The 21,502-nt window shown below is 36.2% G+C and overlaps 1 protein-coding gene across 4 annotated transcripts in view; it reads left to right on the top strand.

Moving 5' to 3' along the window:
* The first annotated feature begins 4,242 nt into the window (after nucleotides 1-4,242).
* LOC122085759 (8-amino-7-oxononanoate synthase) overlaps nucleotides 4,243-21,502 on the top strand; it is a 33,667-nt gene continuing 16,407 nt past the window's right edge. For 2 of the 4 annotated variants that reach the window (XM_042654331.1, XM_042654330.1), the window contains exon 1: nucleotides 4,243-4,662. In XM_042654331.1, the coding sequence (XP_042510265.1) occupies nucleotides 4,407-4,662 (256 nt within the window). In that variant the 5' untranslated portion in view covers nucleotides 4,243-4,406. Of the gene's footprint in view, nucleotides 4,663-5,667; nucleotides 5,811-5,913; nucleotides 6,022-8,351; nucleotides 8,591-8,677; nucleotides 8,720-10,226; nucleotides 10,315-12,969; nucleotides 13,104-14,684; nucleotides 14,774-15,575; nucleotides 15,727-15,877; nucleotides 15,947-16,050; nucleotides 16,305-21,502 lie in introns of those variants that run through there. The other 2 variants (XM_042654327.1, XM_042654328.1) reach the window with 2 other exon arrangements.

Here is a 21,502-nt window from a genome sequence, read left to right as displayed (position 1 = left end):
ATAAAAAAAAGGATGAATTAGCTTTAGAAGCACTCTCCTGGACAAAAATTCCAAAATATCTTTGAGAGAAGGATCACAGCAAAGGTTAATCAGTTCTCAGCCCTAATAACCTTGCTGCCAACTCCATTTAGAGAATGGGCAAGGTTTCTCTAGTAGATCCACATAAGGGACAAAGGTCACCAATCAATTAAAAAAAAAGTTATTTATTTATTTATTTATTATTATTATTTAACTTAGGTCGGTTATGAAGATAGCAACTTCCAAGAGAAGGATTCAATGACCAATATTCTAAGTTTCTAATTTTGAATCATAATCCGAATTAGGTCAAATGATTCTAATTTTCTTTCCATTTTAAATCACTTGACCTGTCTAAAAGCAAGCCGATTCCTTACTTTGTGCAACATTTTCTGAAATAATAATAATAATAATAAAAACTATTAAAAATAACTAAAAGTTGAGGTTGGGCATCCCCACTAGTTTTCTTAGAGCTAGCTAGTGGCTCAAGTGCTCAATCAATAGGGGGTTGAGATGGGAGGAGGGGTAGGGACATTTTTCCAAGGGGGATGAGAGATGAGACACAATGTTATATTCTCTTTGACCAAAAAATGAATTCCATGTTGAGCATTTTCTTCAATATTCATAGATACACATTGTGAATCTAACAAACCGTTATATAGCTAGTGTAGGCATCAGTTATTTGTACACCAAGTTTTATTAAGTCAAATTGCACCAATATGGAGCTCCTAGGTATTGTAACCAAAATAATTATTAAAGAGTTCTTTTGCATAAACAATTGACGATGACTCATATAAGACTCTCAATATGATATGATATATCCACCACAAAAACAATATGAGTGCTCATATTTATATTTGAAATAAATCACACTCTGAAAATATATAATTTGACAACCATAAGAATAGTATGCCCAATATTATCCATAGTCAGTGAACACTTTAAGATATGACCTTAGTACAATACATCTCAAATAAAATAGAAATGCAAATTAATCAAAATTATGAAAAGAATTTCTCACGTTGCCGAGGTGCAATTTCCTTCTTATATAGCTTTTTTTTTTTTCCCCTCTCTCCTACTCTAAATAGGTAACTCACATTTTTTTTTTTTTTTTTTTTTTTTTTTTTTAAGGAAAAAATGGTGCTCCACGATAGTGATCAAAGCCCCCAGGACAAGCCCCCATTCGGCAAGCAACTCTTCCGCATGACCAATGGGCGATAGTGGGCATGCCAAGACTCGAACCCACAACCAGCCGACTCGAGCGGTGATAGGTTGAGGGCATTTTCACCACTAGGCTTCTAACTCCATTGGTATAGGTAACTCACATATAAATGATACTTTTTTCAAGACAACCATTGATGTGTCATGTAGATTCCTCCCAAACTGGCAACATAGGAAATCCTATCATTTAAATTGAAAATACTTTAATTTTGGTTTAATGGAAACAAACATCCAACAACTCTCTCCCTCCCTTCCTCCCTCTTACCCTGCCCCCCATCCCTGCACATACAGTTTCTATATATATATATATAGAGAGAGAGAGAGAGAGTTGGGCAGTCAACTCAAGAAAAGTAATACAGATAAATGACTGTTGCAAAGATGAGGATGTTAAAATAGATCTACGACAAAACTATGAGAGATAGGGTAGGAGGAACGATCAGGTTTGAGCTAATTTGGGAGTTACACCATTACACCAACTGAGAACAAACTTCGAGAAAGTCGTTTAAGGTGGTGTGGGCATGTTCAACAGAAGCCTTAATTGTGATGCCCCAATAAAAATGAGTGATCAGATCTAATGGAAGGAGCTACAAAAGCTTAATATTGACTCTAGTATGACTGTTACTAGAGTTGTTTGGAGGACAAAGATTAATGTAGTAGATTACTAGTAAGTGGGATGTTCCTACAGTGTAACCTTGACTCTTTCTCTATCATTTTCGTACTTTTTCTTACTTTATCTATTTTACCTTATCTGAATTCATGTAGCTGACTCCATTTAGTAGACTTAGGCACCATTTGGCAAAGTTCCATTTCTACAGTTTATACGTTTTCTTGTTCCCAGAAACGGAGAAATAACATAAAAAATGTTTGATAAAGTTATTCCGTTTTACCAATTTCTAGAAACATAAATCAAAATTTATGCCTATTTACAATTCTAGAAACGACTTTGACAAAACAAGTTCAACTTGTTTCATCATTTCTAGAAACGAATTTGAGAGAAAAAAAAAAGAGGTTTTTGTACCCGATAAATCCCTCAACTATTTAAACCTAAAGGAGACAACTGAACCCTCTCTCCCTTTTGGGCATCCAATGATACTATTGGGTTTTTAGTGACATTATGTTTGTAAAAGACGTTTCGAGAAACAGGTTTATTAAACATCAAAAAATCTATTTTTATTTTCAGAAACGTGAAAAGTCGACCATTTAATAGAAACGTTATCAAACAATGCCTTAGTTGTTGGAGAGAGAACAAAATTTTCTTAGTAGGATGCAGGCAATAAAACATGCAAAAATAATGCAAAAGCAAAAAACAAATTCACCATATTTATAGTTTTCAAGTCTATCAGATTCATATTTCTACCCGAAAAAATAAGTCTTTTGTCAGATTCATACGGAATTAGATGAAAGTGACATGTTTGGCTGTTTCGTTGTTACTTGTATCATGGATGGTCATGACCGATTCAAAAAGTATACACTTTACAGTCCAAACACAGATTTAAAGAGTCATTTTCTAGTTGATTTGAATACCCACTAACATATTTAATTCAACATTCAACTAAAGTAGGCATGGTGGGTTATAAATCGATTTAAAGATACAAGTATAGATTTAGTCAAGAGTTTGACATGTGATGCATGAATATTTGAAGGGGAGTCACGTTTAGTATTCTTACTGTTAAAAATGAGAAAAGGCTGAATATGCTAGCGGTTAGAGAACACATTCAACATTACACGATTTAACTCACTTACTTAAGCCCTTGTAGCTAACACCTCTGTGTCTTAAAAAAATCCTACAGATGTAGAAGAGTTCATAGTCATAATATCATTCAGTAACAAAAACATAAATATCCCGAGTCCAATTTTGTTTGTTTCCTTGCCTCAGTCAGTCCATCGCCTGCCTCTTCCAATCCTTGCCTTTTGCCTCATGAAAAATTTAAAATATCATATCATACAATTAAGATAGAACTCCGAAACAAGGGAAAGAAAATGGGTTTACTAGAGAGAGATGGTGCTAGTGTCGCATCTAGCACCTTAGCACCATCACCTCTTTTGCCTCTCATGTACAAAATTGTTTTATTTCGCCTCATCAGTGTGTTCTCTTATGCCATTCCTCAAGAGCCCTCTTTTTTTTTTTTCTTCTTCCTGATATTGTATTATGGGGAAAAAAAAATACCCCATGCCATCATTGAGAGTATGCATTTGTTAGGAGGAGATTATCTGTAGGGCCCTCAGTTATTTTGTGGATTTCAGCCAAGCCACGACTCCTTTCAGCCGGCTGGTGCAGTCCTCCTCCTCCATCATGCATGTTGTAATTGGTCTTGCCCTCCATACTAGCTTTATCAAAGTGAACTCAGGCGATTATGTTCTTTGGAATCACCATCGGACTAGCATTGGCTTTGCTGCTCGCAATTCTTTGGGGGATATTCTGGTTGCTTCTGCTAAGGAAATTGCCTCTACTTCCCATTTTGTTGAATCCATTGTCCTCCGCTCGGCTGTGCATAGGGCTATCGTTGAAGTCTAGCTCTCCATTATCTTCGAGAGCAATTTCCAACAGTCGATTGACTATGTTAGCTCAAAGCTCTCAATGCTAAAATTTTCTCGGTTGTGGCTGACATCATCCACCTTTCTTCTTCGTTTGAGGAGTGCATCTTCCATTTTAGTCGTCGTGTAATAAATCATGTTGCTCACTTCCTCTTCTGCAAGGTTCTCTTTTCTCTTATCGTAATTGAGTTCTCTTGTAATAATCCTTGCCTTAATTCTGTTTTGCTCAAGGAGATTTCCTTTATAAATGATACTTTTATGGGTCCTTGTTGCTGATTCCATCAAGTTGGGATAAGGTTATGATTGTTATTGTTGTTTGAATGATGATTTCTCTAACAAAAAAAAAAGCATTTTCATTATCTCTCACGCCCTTGAAATTTGGGCTGTGGGGTGAGAGATTTCCAAACACTGGCGGCATTATAAAACTCTTGTGTTTAATATGGCAAAAATGTCGAGGGAAGGGGCCATAGAGGCAAGTGGGGGGAGTGGGGTCTACTACGGACACTTTTCTTGTTTTCGATACGATAGAGGCAAGCAGGTGGCCGGATCGGTTGAAATGAGCTCAACTAACTCAAACTGTGAAACCTCGGCTTCTTATCTCTCTGCACTAACTGGGTCTCTGCTGTGTGTGTAAAATGCTGACGAATTCGTGGGATTACTGGGTCGAGGAGGCTCTTTCAAGACTTGAATCACAAAAGGTTCTTCGATCTCTCAGACCCATTTCGCTCTCCAGGTTTGAATCTAAATCATATGAGAACGAAGTCAAGAATTTTGTAGATTCAGAAGAGTTCCAAACTTTTGATGGGTTGCGTTCATGGGATCGAGCTTCCGTGGAGGTTGAGATTGCAGAACCCACATTTCAGAAGTGGGTAGATGACGTTCCTAGTTCTGGTGAGAACTTATAGCTTTTACTTGATTCTTGCTTGGTTTTTGATGACTATGGTCTGCTGTTTCATTTCCAATTATACAACCCTAAGTTTTGTGTATTTCAATTATATCGTGAAGAACAATAGTCATGGAAGGAAACAGTGGATACGCTGAGTGTTCAGAACTTATTTTATTTGCTAAAAGTATTTCTGTTAATTGCTTGCTCATATATTGAAGTTTTAACATGAAGAAGTCCTTTTTTTTTTTCCTTTGAATGTGCTCTTAAGAGTTATGGATTAGTAACTGAAGGGAATTGCAGGTTCTCACATATGTACTAAGAATACAATAAATGTCGCAGACTAATGTTTCAAATTTACAACCGATTAACTTTTGGTAGGTAGAATGAGTTACTACTTATGCTCTTATTGGGTGCTTTATCATAATGTCTCCTTGTAATGCATACCCCACCCCATTTTTATTGGTTTGGAATTGAAATTGTGATCTAAAAGGAATACTCGTATCATCAATTTCCTGGTCAGTTTCTCTCTCTCTCTGAACTTTCTGTACTTTATTATGCATATTTTACTTGTATGTCTATCGTACTATAATTTTCTTGTATCAGGCAGGAAGTGAGAACAAAAACAACTACTTGTGCTTTTACAATGGTTTAAATAGTTGTTGCATCATTATGTCTCAACTCCAAGTGCGATGTGTGAAATAAAATCTTCACTGATTATATGTGAATTTTTCTTTCCTCTGAATAAATTTTTGGTGAATGTCAAGTGGATTTCCCTCTAGTAGCTTCAATGGGATGTTCCAACTTATAATAAGACACACCACCATTCTCTGACATACCCGAGGATTTCATACTTCCCACTAGTTGCTCATAATGCCCAACAGTGAAACAGGTTGCTCTTTTTCTGTGAGATTCATACAATACTCCTTAACTTCTCTCAGGAAAAAAAAAAAAAAATTGTACATGTTCCACCACTTGTTGCATATTGATTTGTGATTTGTTTGTTCCTATAGGAGATGAAGTTATCAATAGAGATGACAATGTGGATGTACACCCCGGGGTCTGCCCTCAGAAATCCAACAAATTACTTCTCTTCTCCGGAAATGATTACTTGGGCTTGAGTTCTCATCCAACTGTTCGGAAGGCTGCTGCAAAGGTGCACATAGTAGCCCATTGTAAATTCTTATTTTTGCCTCTCCCAAAGATGAGTTACCTGTACTCCTTTTGCTCAAACCTTTTTGAACGCTCATTCAATTCAGGCAGCACTAGAACATGGAATGGGCCCAAGAGGCTCTGCTTTGATATGTGGCTACACCAATTACCATAGGCTACTAGAGTCATGCTTGGCAGATTTGAAGAAGAAAGAGGTACTGTATAAAATTGGCTTCTTTTGCATTTCAGTTGAACTGAATTTTCCATGCAAATTATTCTTCCTAAGATATTTACTCATCCTTGGTAATGCCGTAGTTAGTTCACTGGATTCAACCTGATGAGGAACACATGTGATAATTAATCCTTTGTTAATTTTTCCCTTCTCAATTCTTCAATGGGTTTATTTTTGTGAAGGTTAAAATTGTTATTATTGTTGGCCTACTAGACTTTGTTGCATGTATTCTTCTAAAGGGCAGAGTACCAGTATTGACTTTGTTGAATTTTGAATACTTATACTTTCTTCAATCCTGGTTTAACATTTCAGAATTTTCTTTAGTTCTGCCTCTGAGTTGTCAATGGTAGTTTAGCTTCAAAATCTTTTCTTATACAAGTTATTATCAGGAAATATACGATTAAAATGAATTTTTTTGTCACATTTTACACTTACATGAATTATCACGTTGAAATATTTAATCATTTCATCCCTCTACAAAATATTTGCTGAATCCCTGAATCTCATATTTAATACATGTTGGATACACGTTTGATGCTTTTATGCATGTCTCAACGGTACAGCTGATATATGAACTTCCTTATGCTGCATCATGTCTGAAATTTCTAAAATGACCAAGTTTTTCTTGGCTTTGGAAATGTGCATCCTGTAGAGTAGTTCATTCCCCAGTGAAGAACATGGCCTCTAAAAATACAAGCTATGAGTTTTTAAGCTTTTTCGAAAAAAAAATTCTTCTCGCTAATTGAAAGGTGATTGCCTTAAAAGTTGTTGGCTAGGAACTTCCTCTTTGTCTTGGCATTCAGTCTCTTTGTCAAAAGATCTAACTATTATCTCTGGCAATTCTAGTTAATATAGTTGTGTAGGTTTCCAAACAAATTTAGTAGGATTATTGGAACAGGTTTCCACGCAACATTGAAAAGTGAAATGGAAATACAAATGGAGATGCAATTTTTTTTTTAATTTTTAATTTTATATGTTTTATTATTATTATTATTATTATTATTATTATTTTTTAAATAAATATGGATGGAAGGTAAAATGAGATAAACAAATAAAGACTTGTCCACATAACACCAAACTTTTCGGCCAATTGCTATTCAGAGGTTAATGAATGGGGTGGCTGGAGGGAGAATGAATTTGTAACAGTTTCAGATCCAAAAAAACTAACAATAATGATGCGTAAAAAAAGAGAGAATAAGAGAGAATAAAGAGAATCAATAGAAGAAGAAGAAAGAATAGAAGGTAGCGAAGGAGAGTGTTATTGATTGGAGAGAGTGGTGTTAATTTCCTACTGGTAATAGTTTGCATTTATTTATAATAAAGATAAGTAATTAGAGCACTGCTCTTATTACTTAATTTACCCACTTATATGACCTAATAAGCAAGGGTATACGTAGTTACCAAGTTCTACTAGATATCAGCATGACTTAGAAGATAAGGGGGAAAGACGATTCACTATCCTGTAACAATTATAACTTCAAATTCTAATGGAAGTAGGACTGATAAAGATTAATAATGGTTGTAACCTAGTGCAAGTCCCTCCTTTGCAGGATCATGGAAAGGGTGTACTGGAGTTGGTCCTAAACTTTGGAACTCTTTTGCACCAAGTTGCAGGCTTGCAGCCCTCAGACTTGAACAACATCTTTACGCTGGCAGCCTGAGCTTTTATCATCACTCCAAGCAATGACAGTCAATAGGACTAACTATGGCTAAAAGGAGGAATTAAATAACTACTAACACAAACCCTTAATCAAATCATGATAGAAGCTATAACGAAAAATAAATAAAAGGATACTAAAAGAGAGGCCCCCGATAGATCAGCTAACCTGATTACTTGAGTAGTTCCCCATGAATTAGTGAGGGACTGTCAAACCCTTCTGTTGGGCTTCCTAAGCCCACTGAGGGGGAAGAACCTGAGTGGATATGTATCGGTCAGTATTATTAAAGGAGCATCCACTTCACTGATCAGGGGAAAAAACTAAATATCCAACTTTGGTACTGTGCTACTTATAAAAAATAAAATAAAATAAAATAAAACTTTGGGACTAGGCAGATGACCTAGTCATTGCACTTTGTTATCTTCACAATAAGGACATTGGTTTGCAATGTGTAATTGGATTCATTGATATTTACATTAAATATTTTAATGGTTGGTTCCCTGGAGATTTTCTAGATTCAGGGTGAAACATGGTACAGAGGGATTTAAATGGTTGCGAACCCTTGTAAACTGTTAATCTGGCCTCCCTCCTCTGTGGCATTTCTGGGACTTGTACCAAAAAAGTAATGATTTTTTTTGTTATGGTAATGCTCCAGGATTGCCTTCTCTGCCCTACAGGCTTCGCAGCGAACATGGCTGTAATGGTTACAATTGGAAGTGTTGGTTCTCTCCCATCTTCTGGGAGGAAACCATTGAAGGATGAAAGGGTAGCCATCTTTTCTGATGCTCTGAATCATGCATCTATTATTGATGGTATTCGGCTAGCTGAGAGGCAAGGAGCAGTAGAGGTCTTTGTGTATAGACATTGTGACATGTCCCATCTTAATGCTCTCTTGTAAGTTTCTTGCTCTTATTTGCATTTCCTCTTTGATTGACTTTATCCAGTTTTCTGACACCTAGTCATACATTTGGTATTTGACAGATCAAGTTGCTTGATGAAGAAAAAAGTTGTTGTGAGTGATAGGTAAGTCAACATTGTTATGACCCTTTCTTGCACTTTCTTTTCGTGCCAATTTTACTAGATGAATACTTGATTTGTGTTGGGTGGATGATAGTAGCCTGTGGATCCAACCTCTGCCATAAATATTATCAATTTTAGTGCATGTTAGAGATCTGTCTGTTTATCCTATGACAGACTTACCATTAAAAATTGTGGCAAAGAGATTTCCTTGGCTGAAATTTGTCACAGTGGCCACTGGCCAGTGGGTCATCCTAAAGAGTTGCAAAAATGTGGTGAATGGCTGAAAGTGAATGAACGATAAAAGAAGAAGATAAAAGCTGGTGTTTCCTGCATGGCCCAAATATCTGCAATGTGGTAGCTTGGATGAGGTCCAAACTGTTTGGATTCTTGATCCCAAGATCTCCTGCTCTCATGTCAAATATCAGCCCATACATGGTTGTCTCTGTGAAAGAAAGGTCCAAAATTCCCGAACTACCAAAAGGTGCTGCACACTAGAGCATAGAGTGCCAGGAGGGTGTGCCTGCCAACTCAAGCATGAATGCTGATACGAAGGAGGGTAATTTGAAGTCTCATGTGTTCAATAAATACAACCTGATGAATTATGATTTAAGAGATGAAATATGGCCCTTACAGCCTTGCTAGAGTGAATTTGCAGAAACATCCATGGGGATATCTTCTGCATTGAAAGAAAATAAGGCTGCAGCTGTTCCTTTGAGTCCATCCCAAGATCAGCCATGAGGTGGCTTGATTTAGGAGAAACTATATGTACGTAGGAGTATTTTTCCCCCTCCAGTGTTTTTGCCTTTTGGGTTTAATGCGGTTGTCCAACTCCCTGGGTGCTCCCTCCCTTGTTGTTCCTCTCTTCTTCTTCTTTGCTTTAAAATTCATTTAACTATAAAAAAGCAAAAGAACAAGAAAAAAGTGAGGGGGGAAAATAAGAGGGAAGGAATGGCCTAAAAGGGTGGACAGGACAGGTTATAGCAACAGATTACAGATGACTTTATTTCGGTTTGCAATTATTAAGGAAGTTCACAGCTTTAAGAAACATTAGGTGAAGTAGACGAACAACATTGTCTGTCTGAGAACTTTGGCAAGTTTGATAATAGGAGGCTTAAAAAAGGATGTTGTGTCACAGGATGTGCCTTACATCTTTCAAAAGCTGATATGTCTGCATTAAAAGAGCTCCATGGATTAGGTTCAATTTTATTACTGTAGCTCCAGAATGTTTCAGTTATGCTTTGACCTATCATCTGGATATACCAAGAGAGATGTGCAGTCTAATGAGGCTACTACGAAATATTTACTCATGGATGGGGTCACTTGATTCGATAGAAGTTGATATAATTATAGAATTTATAGTAATATTTAGCAGATGATAAGTTTGAATTGGCTTACAGCTGAATTAAATATCAATTATGCATTTTGAAGTTAAAAATTATGAGATTATTGATCTTAAATTTATACTTGACAGTATTTCCATGCATAAATTATTGCTGCTATTCCCTTGCAGCTTGTTTAGTATGGATGGAGATTTTGCACCAATGGTCAAGCTTGCAGAGCTTCGCAAGAGGCATGGATTTTTATTAGTTCTTGATGATGTAAGTGCGATTTCTGTATCCATATGGAAGATGTTCTGGCTTATCATTTTTTTTTCTGGGTTGGGGGTGGGGGAGGTTGCATTTAGACGAGGGTGGGCAATAACAAGTAGTTCTCACAGCCATGTCATACATGAAACATGCATCCAGTGGAGTTTATCATTAAATGGACGGCACTGAGAAGATTTCTTGGGCCAAGAGGTTGACCTCTTGGGATGATACTTATGATCCCTAGCATTCCTACACAACAACAATAATTCAACCTTATCCCAACTAAATGGGGTTGGCTACATGGATCCTATTTCTCCAATCAGTTATATTCAAAGCCATATAAGATTTCAATCATAAGTTATACATGTCCTTACTACTTCTATGCTTATTTTAGACCTACCTTTAGCTCTTTTAGCTCCTTCAATTTGCAATAAATAACTTCTCCGTACTGGAGCATTCAAAGGCCTCGTTGCACTTATGCGTGCTACCTCAGATGAGTTTCTCACAACTTATCATGAATAGGGGCAAATGCCCAAGTTTGCTCTAATTTGTTCATTCTTCATTTTATCCTTTTTAGTTTTACCACTCATCCATTGCAACATCCTCATTTCTGCCATATTAAGTTTGTTTAATTGTTTTTCTTTACTGCCCAACATTCAGCCCCATACGCCATTGATGGTTGTATAACAATTCTATAGGATTTTCCTTTGAAACGTTTTTGTTCTCTTAAACATGCCAAATTAGCTATCTGGAACTCTGTTGTAGGATTTTTTTAAATCAATAAAGAGTAAAGACCATATGAAGATCTTTCTTATATGCTCTGAATCTTTCCATCAGTCTCCTAAGCAAATTAATAGCTTCTATGGTTGACTTCCTTGGCATAAAACCAAATTGGTCATTTGAAACATTAGATTCTTGTCTTAGAATTACTTTTGCCCATAATTTCATAGTATGGCTCATGAGTTTAATTCCTCTATAATTATTATAGCTTTGAATATCTTCTACAATGCTTCTTCTCCATTCATCTAGCATTTTCATTGTGCTCACAATAGTATTAAATAATCTAGTTAGTCACGATAACACACAAATTCCTAGACTCTTCCAAACCTTTATTGGGATATCATCTGGGCCTACTACTTTACCTATTTTCATCTATTTTGATGCTTCTTTTACTTTAGGCACCTTAATTTTCCGTATATATTTTAAGATTTGTAGTTCCTTGATGGTTATAACAACCTTCTATGATACTAGTATTATTTTCATTTAGTAAACTATAGAAATATTTAGTCCACCTCTCTTTAATCTCCTCATTGTTTATTAAAGTATTACCATCCCCACTTTTATTACATCTAATATGGTTGAAATCTTTATTTTCCTTTTTCCCTCAGTTTGACTAGTTTATAGATACCTTGTTCCCCTTTCTTGGTGCCTAATTTGTTATAAAGATCCTCATATTTCGTAGCCCCGTGCTTTCCATATTATATTTTTAACTTCATTTATATTGAATTTATACCTTTTGAAACCCTCTTCATCTTTTGTCCTTTCCCTAGTTTTAAAATTGGATTTCTTAGCCTTAATTGCTGTTTGAACTTCCTCAACCCACCACCAAGTCTTCCTAAATGAATGTTATATTCCTTTAGATTCACCTAAAACATCCATAGCTATATTTCTAATATTAGCAGCCATCTCGTTCCACATTATGTTAGGATCATCATCTAAATCCCACATTCGATATGATACTAATTTATCAATAAATATTTTCAAGTTTTCTCCCTCTTAGTTCCACCATCTTGTCCTAGGACTAACCTCACATCTCCTACAATTCAGTGTTTTAAAATACATATATAAGATTATTATTCTATGTTGCGTAGCTAACCTCTCCCCTGCTATAATCTTACAATCTTTACATGATAACCTATGATATCGTCTAGTTAGAAAGAAGTCTGTTTGGCTACTATGTTGTCCACTTTTGAAAGTAATTAGTTGCTCTTTTCTTTTTGAAACATGTGTTTACTACTAATAAATCCCCTCCTCATTTCTATCTCCAAAACCAAATCCTTTATGAATTCTTTCATAGTCTTTATTATCCATTCCAACATGCCCATTTAGATCTCTTCCTATTATAATTCTTTTTGACTAATTCCTTGAATTAAATCAACCATATGCTCCCAAAATTGTGTCTTAGTGCCTTCATCTAATTCTGTGGACAGTTAAAACATGGTTCAAGACAAGTCTTCATATCATATAATATCAGATGGTCATGTGGAATGAGGGAAATTGGTCCATATCTAGCAGTCCATTAACTCGTATATCCCCGTGTCTTTGGATGTCCGCTTGTACATGACATGAGCCTGGATACTCCATTCCATCATTGTTGTCCCAACCTCAGTCGTGCCATTTATGAGGTCGTGACAAGCACCCTGAGTGTATTTTGGTTTGGTGATATACTTCACTTTAATTAATGCACCTGGTGTATTTACTAAAGTTTCCACTTTGAGATGCTTTGGCCTGCCTTGTGATTGCCTAGAACTTGAGGTACAAACTGGGAGGTGGGGATGGAAGGTCCACTCTCATATGGCACAGGTAGGGAGGATCATCATCCCACTCTGGTATTGTATTTCTTAATGATTGAACAGTTATTCTTACATTTGTTTAGGGTTGTTTCAGGCACATGGAACATTAGTTTGTGGTGAGAATGGTGGAGGAGTGACTGAGGAGTTTAACTGTGAAAATGATGTTGATATATGCATAGGAACTCTTAGTAAAGCTGCAGGCTGCCACGGTGGATTTGTGACTTGCAGGTAATCACGTCTTATGTCTCTTTGGTTTCCCATTGTTTATTCCTGGAAATTTGGCAACGTAAAACGTTGGAATATTAGTGAAAGATATTCTATTTGCCGTTGATCTCCACCCATAAATGGTATTCTTTAAAGTTCACCAAGAGTTAAGGTATTGAATACCTGTTGTAGTGAATAACGTGTCACAACCACTCAAACAGATAAATAATGAGATTAGAAAAAAATTGGTTATTGAAATGTTGCAGAACAAGAACTTCAAAATATCAGGTGCAATGAAAGAATCCTCAGTGACTGTTGTCTGCTATACTTCTTTTATCAAGATAAATTGATTTTATGGGCATGTGAGAATGCATTGAGCGCCGGTGACTAGAACCACAAATTTATTGTGCAAGTAGTTTGACCAAGTGGAACAATAACCTGACACTCTGATCCTGTTGCAGGCTAGCAGCATTGCCTTCACGGAAGCCCGGCCGACTTTTATTTTGTGTCAGTAGTTTGTGCAATTGAATAACCTGAACTTCTGATCCTGTATCAGCATTGCCTTCGGGGATGTCCAGTCCGCTGATTTCAACCTACAGTGCTTTTAATCTCTGTGTTCTGGGGTGTTTGATTGTTTTCTATGTATAGCCTCTTTCTCTCTTCTGTTTGCAGACTTCTAAAAAAGGCTTTAGTCTTCAGATTCTTGCCCTTCTCATCACCAATAAATTCCGCATATGAGAAAAGAAAAATATGAAATTTTGAGCTCTGACTTGTGGTGATTCCTTTATTTTAGAATATACTAAAGACATATTACTGAAGTACATTCTTGGCCTCATGGGATTTATGAGATACTGATCCATATGACTTGTGTTCTGGAGATTGCTTGTAAATTTTGAGATCTAACCCATCATGACCAAACAATCTATTTAACGATTTAAGCAATGCAACAGGATATTGGCATGCTCTCCAGATTGATCAACCTGAACCTAGTCCGATTCCTGCTTGATTGCATAACCTTAAGTCTCTTTTTTGTTTTCTTTTCTCCTGTTAAGGTAATTGGTTTGATGGGCAGCTTATATTCTCTATTTTACCTCAATTATCACTCATCAACCCAAGCACTGCAGCTGAATATTAAGAGAACTTCAGAAGTGTTCTCTGTTCAACTAGAAAGGAAATCCGAGCACGTTCTCTATCAGTTCTAGCATTTAACTGGGGGCTATGTACGCAGTATCTGAAAATGGTAGTTCCTGGCATCTGTGTGGGGGTGCCATAATTTTTTTAGAAGCACCTGATGTTCAATGCTCCTTTGTTGATGAGCGTACCTACTTGTTATTAATATGAAGGACTACCATTTTTTTTTTCCCACCATTCCATTTATACTAGTATTTCAGGACAAATGCAAGTATGTTCAACTCCAGGTTTACACGTGCTATATGATATTTAATGATTTATGGAGGTTTGGGGGAGAAAAGAGTTTGGGTATTCTTTTTTAATTTTATTTTTAAGATTTCTTAAAAAAATTTATCCTCAAATTGGAACTGATTATAAACACTATTATCTTTTTCTGAGATCCTCATGTCTTACTGGTGAATGGTAATTGAACAGCAAAAGGTGGAAGCATCTCTTACAATCAAAGGGTCGTTCTTTCATATTTTCAACTGCTTCACCAGTTCCTGTTGTTGCTGCTGCACATGGTAGTGTGATCCTTTTTACATTACTTACCTGTATGATTTTCTGTTTTTTATCTTATTTTGATAGCACATTTGTGAGAACCAAGTCAGAAATCATTGCGGAACCCGTTCTTACCACCCTACTGAATTTTCTTTGTTTCGTTAGTGGATTATTAAATCAATTGTTGGGTGCATTTAAAGATGTTTATGAGCTGGGATTCCTACCCTAAAATTTCAGATTGATCCATGATCACAAGAGTTCTCTCATGTGGAACAGATTCAGGTTACCTATATTTCTGAGTTAATTTATTTCATTCTCCATTCTTAATTTAATTTCAATAAACACCCCCTGCTTAAGTATTTGTTTCCAGTTGAGTCCATAAATCTGTTTTCTCTCACTTCTTGTGTTCTGAACTTCAAGATAGTTACGGAATCGCCATTGAACAAATTATTTTGAGTTTCTTTCACTTTGGTGGGCCCATAGCATCCCAAAAACAGGGTTTTGGGAACCTGGGTTGCATTAGTTGAATTTATTTTAAATTGGATCACTGCCTCATCGTTGCATCTACATAATGAGTACAGATTAGCTTTTAACCCATCCATCACTTTTCTCTATTAATATTCCAGTCTGTCACTTTCATAACTAATTTATGATGGTCTTTGATACACAATGAGTAATTTAGAAAAAAAGGAAAAATCCAAACTTTTAGAAGAAAAGTAATTTTCCGTTGAAATTATTGCTGTCTTCCAGAAATGTGTAGCTTAAAAATGAGTTGTTCTTTCTGATACAAACTGTTTTGATAATTAACAAAGTATAACTTTGCAGCTGCTGTTATTGTGGCTAAAAAGGAGATGTGGCGTAGAAAGGCAATTTGGAGCCGTGTGCAAGAATTTCGCTTTCTGACTGGACTTCCCATTACAAGTCCTATCATTTCTCTCATTGTTGGGAGTGAAGAGAAGGCCCTTCGGGCTAGCAGGTCTGTCTATCCCGTCTCTCTCCTCTCTTCTTGACTACTGCTGCTGTCTCGATTATTATGGGACATGCAGAGGCAGAGGCAGAGGCACTCACTTTCTCTCTGTCCTGAGTTCTGACTATTGCTACTAACTGTTTCAATTAAAATCCAACAGGCATATGCTTAAACATGGTTTCCATGTATCGGCGATTAGACCTCCCACAGTTCCTCCAAACTCATGCAGGTAATTTGCATGGTTCTGATTAAGTAATTATAATTTGTATGTATAGCAAAAATTGGTGACACTTTCTTTTGGATTCTTATTCCAAAATAATCTTTATATTTTAGGTTACGGGTAACACTTAGCGCAGCACATACCACAAATGATTTGAAGCAGCTCATGGAGGCACTCAACCACTGCATCAGCTTACCAGAAATTAATGCTACAAAATTTGAGGGACATGCAAGACTCTAAAATATCATGTTTTCTCTTTGAAGAGTGAAGTCTATTCACAACATTGTCTTAAATTGATTTTGATTGCTTTAGTTGAAATATGTTCCATCTAAAAAAGATTGATCAATTTTTAAATTTCTGAGGCAAAGGGAGTAGTCATATTTGCTTGATCCCATGGATTTTACACGGCCGATTCATGCCAAGAAACCCTAAAATCGTTGACTTTTCAGATTTGAAGGCCGATTCTAGGGTTTTGGATTGGACCGGTCAATCCGAACCCAATTCCATGTTTTGAGTCGGCCTGAAAAAAGCATCAGGAACACAATTGCCTGGTCCTCCTACCAAGCTGAAAAATATCAGGTACTTGATTGGCATTCACTAACCCAAGGGGCTAGGTGAGCAGCGAACTTGGTACGAGCTGTAAACTCGGACGTCCTAAGTTCGATTCTCACTAGGCATACCTTGGGCCGCTCACACGGGGGTGTTTAGTGTTCTTTACTGCTTTTAGTGAAAGTTGAATGGTTCTCATTCAACCCCGATATGATTAGGTCCATATGGTTGTGGGGTCAGTATGGGCCCGTCGGACTAGTTCAGCCTGGATACCTGTCGTTAAAAAAAAAAAAAAATGGCATTCAGATCTCCCAAAACAAATGGAACTATAATCAATAAATTGAAAATGGTTTCATGGGTCTCTTGGGCCTTGGTGTTTCTTACTCGATGTGGGTTGCGGGGTTTTACGTGTACATGGTGTTTACCCGGTTTACCCATAAAAATAATGAGGGTGGGCTGTGATTTCTCACAAAAAAATGGAAAAAGGCTGATTCTACTTAGTGGTATACCCAAATTTATGTCTATCTCTCTCCTAATTTCATCACTTCAGCAACATTGCAAGTGGTGACATAAAACATTTATAAATCCTTTGGAAATATAGTTACTCAACCTTTTAAATGTATTTATAAACAATTTGTAAAATTGCCATGAGCTCAACTTTTTCCCAATCATTATTAGAAAATTATCTTAAGATATTTTATCTGATTGAGAGGTGGATTCCATGTTGAGCATCTCCTCTATTCATAAATACATATTATGAATCTAGCAAATCGGTATATAACCAGTGTAAGACCAACTATTGGTACACCAAGATGCAAAAAATATAACTGCAATGGCAAAGGCTTCTCATGTATACGGTTCAAATAACTATCAAAGAGCCTTGTATAAACAACTAGTAATTATCCATGCAAGACTCTCAATATGATCATGTCTAACACACATATAATACATTATAGCTCACATTTATATTTTGAAATCATATTCCGAAAATATATAATGTGACAACCCTATGAACAATATGCCTGATGTTATTTGTAGTTGTGAACACTTTAAGATATAACCTTAGGATAACACACGTAAATAAAATGATAATACAAATCAATTAAATTTATTAGTTGGTGAGATCGAAATTCTTATGAATAGGTTATTCGAATGATGAGCAAGTATCTATATACATTTGTTCATAAAAAAAGGAGGGTCAATTGGGATTGGCCTCATCCGTTTTGACTCATTCATTTCTGAATTTTGAGGGAGAGAGGAAGGGGATGGGGTGGAAACAAATTCGTTTTTTCTTGATAAGGTGGTGCAGATAAAACATGGAAGATATATTTCTTTGGCCAAAGATAATTAAAAAGCAAGAAACAGGTTCAACATATTTATTGTTTCAAGTCTATTAGATTCATATGGAATTTAGTGCAAAGTGATATGACCCGAGTTCGAGTCAAAAGATAGCTTTTTTCTCGAAGCGAGGGTTAGGGCCGCATACATTATGGACTTTTTCAGATCATGCAATGATGGGAGCCTTATGCATTGGATATGTCTTTTTTTTTTACATGTTTTGTTGTTACTTATATCATGATGGATGGTCAAATTGAGCCAATTCAAAAAGTATTCAATCTAAATACATTTTATAGATTCATTTTTCTTCTTGATTTGAATGGGTTATTCATCCACAACTATATTTAATTCAACATTCAATTAAAGTGGGTTGAACCACTATTCATAGATACCTCCAACTCAAGTTGTAGATTACATTTATAGTCTTTAATGTGGAGTTGTGTGTTGCATATCTAACTTTTAATGTGGAGTTGTATGTTCGAATTGTTACTTTCGTACTTAGCAGTGCTATCAAGAATTCGTTATCTCATTCTTCCTTTAATGAAAGTAAAGTAATGGATTATCTTGGTATTAGACGTAATACATATAGGACGCTTTGACTTGACCGATCTATAGGGAACGCCAGGTAAACAACCGGTACCTTATTATAGCTTATCGATACAAGCATATGACTAATTTGTAGTGATGCATCTAATAGACAGTTGACACTTATTTTAATTAGTCATAATCCGTCAATCTTTTTACATGAATCCCTATGCTCGTCATTGCTTGGAATCCCATTTAACCGATCCTATTGGTTGAAATAAGGTTTTTGGATGTTGCTGTTGTTATTGTATTCAACTAAAGTAGGCATTGCGTGGCTATAAATCGATTTCAAGATTCAAGTATAAATTATGGAAGTCAAAACTCAAAAGTCTGGCACGAGATGCATGAATATTAGAACTAGGAGTATATATATTCACACGATCGTTGCTCTTTAAATTAACAAAGTAGCACAAGTATACTGATTTGTGCATTATTTGTAGTAAACTAATATGCTTGAATAGTAAAAATGAGAATATAAAACTTATCTTACGTATGAAACGTATCCACTTAAGGTGAGTGAACCTAGGGGTGTCAATTCGTGGCCCGACCCGACTAAATTGATCGGGATCGACCGTTTATAGACCGGCCCGGCCTGGACCGTTTATTAAACGTGTCGGGCTTGAGCTGACCCATTTATAAATGGTCGGTCTCGATTTTGCTACTTGGACTGTCGAGCGCCCGACCGACACCGACCAAATAACGCCCGACTGAGACCGGCATATTGTGCACCGACTTGGCCCGACCCTTTAATGATTGTAGAATACCTATTTTACCCCCCAAATTAAAGAATAAAAATTAAAAAGTAAAGACATGTTCACATTTTAAATAATGGTTATATTTGGTATCATTTATTGATGTATTTTCATTTTTTTGGGCTTGCATGAGTGGACCGGAATATAAGAGCACATTTTAAAGAGGGCCCGTTTAAAAACCGGTTAAAGCCCGTTTAACATTAAACATGTCCGTAGCCCGGTTAAGGCCCAACTAAAGCTCGATTAAGGTAACCCGATTATAGCCCGAGGCCGACCGATTAAATATAAAGTGTACCATGCCCTCAATAACTAAGCCCGATTAGTTAAATGGACGGACACGGTGTGTAGCCTTTGAAAGTCTTCAAATCAGATTAAGCCCGATCAAAATCGGACCGACCCGACCGATTGACACCCCTAAGTGAACCAAACTCAAAGTCAAACTTAAACTCAAACTCAAACTATGAGATGGGTAATATTTCATGAGTTTGAATCATCTCCTACCTCTCTCTCTTCCTTCAGACACTCTCTTTTATGTTTAGACACATTTAATTTTTAATTTATTTTATTCTGAAAAGAGAAAGTTAAATAAAATAATCAAACATGTCTAGGAGTAGCTGTAGGCTCATTGACATTTTTAACTTCTATTTTTTTTAATTACAATTGAGGTACTCAACGTTTAGGAAATTGACGTACTTAACAAGGGCAAACTTGAAAATAAAATGTATTAATAATTAATAAGGAATAAGGTATCCCTTACCTTATTTTTCAAACTTCGGGTAATTCCCAATGTTACTTTTACAGACGTTAGGTACGTCAATAGTAATTTATCCATAATTACAGTTCAAAATCAGATAAGTGTCCAGAATTTCCTTCAAACCCAGAAATATGCTAGAGATGAAGCCTCCTATTCGCCAACCACCACCCTCAATGTCACCCTCACCCTCACCCCTAGTGGTTTATCGTCGATAGGATTGAAAGAAAGAAAAGGAAAGAAAGAATGCTAACCGCTAACGTAGCATTTTCTTGCTGGGATGCTAAAAGTCAAAAGCATGGTTTTGTAAAGTAATGTGGAAAGTGAAAACTAATGAACGGTTTAACTCCTATGGTTTCAAAGGAATGAGGGGAGGGGAGAATATCTACCATTTTTTTGGTGGATGGTGAGGTGTCAAAAGCATGCATGGTTATGGTTTCGTAGGGTAATGTGGAAAGTGGACACTAATGTGCAATTGACTATTTCTGATTGGTTGATTATATTTTGTTGAATTAACTTAGTTCAAACTTCAAAAGTCTAGTAATTTCCTAGAAACTATGGCTATGTAAATTAATAGAAATGAAAGAAAAAAATTTTAATTTAAGGAGAGAGATACATACATCAATAATTTCATATTATTATTTTTTAACATAATGCAATGATTGATTATCTCTCCCTCTCTCTCTTTCTTTTTTAATTCATTTATTGACATCCAAATGTAGCCATAATCTCAAAGAAACTTTGAACCAAGCTTATTCAATCGAGACTCCAACAAATACATATCAATTTGTTACCGATACTCCACTCTTCTCTCCAATTCCCTCTTTCGATTATTTGATGTCAATCCGATATAATATTGATATTGATATGATACATATCAATCCGATATCGATATTGATCCCAGTTTCAATATCATAACTGATATCAAGACTAGTATTGATTTGTGTCGATGCATAAAAAAGATCGGTATTAGGTTGGTATCATCCCTATTTGAGTTTCCATGTTATCATGGCGTATAACTTCGAATTTTCGACATAAAGTCAAATTGCTAAATCGTCATATCACCAAATTGTTGCCATGGCACCAAATTGCTGCCATGAGATATTGGTATCGTGTCAATGTCCTATTTCATATTGGTACTGATATCAGTATCAGTGTCTTTGTTTCATGTCAATGTGTTATCATATCCGATACCATCTCTGTAGCATATTGGTATCAAACAAGAGGGAGGGTTGAAGTCAGAAGGATGTGAGAGAGAGAGAGAGAGAGAGAGAGAGAGAGAGAGATGAATATTGGAGAAAGAACGTTGTTCTTCTAGTGTTCCTCATACCCTGATACAGTTGGGTGTGAAAAACTCAGTTAACCCTATGCATTGGGTATTTTTATGCCCAACTATGAGGGTGCGGCAAGTAGCGTTCCCTTGCCCCTGAACTTATACTTTATTTACTTAAACTTCCTTATCAGAAGTTCAACTATGATTTCCCTCAAAAAGTGAACTCTTACCTCTTTTGCTTCCTTGTTATTTTGAAATGACCATGTTACCCCTTCTATGAACTTATTAACTAGTTCTCATCACCAGTATATCTTCCC

The sequence above is a fragment of the Macadamia integrifolia genome, chromosome 8 (assembly GCF_013358625.1).
Source record: "Macadamia integrifolia cultivar HAES 741 chromosome 8, SCU_Mint_v3, whole genome shotgun sequence".
Classification (NCBI taxonomy): domain Eukaryota; kingdom Viridiplantae; phylum Streptophyta; class Magnoliopsida; order Proteales; family Proteaceae; genus Macadamia; species Macadamia integrifolia.
Note: the sequence above shows the minus strand (reverse complement) of the source record. Positions and strands in the feature narration are given on the sequence as shown.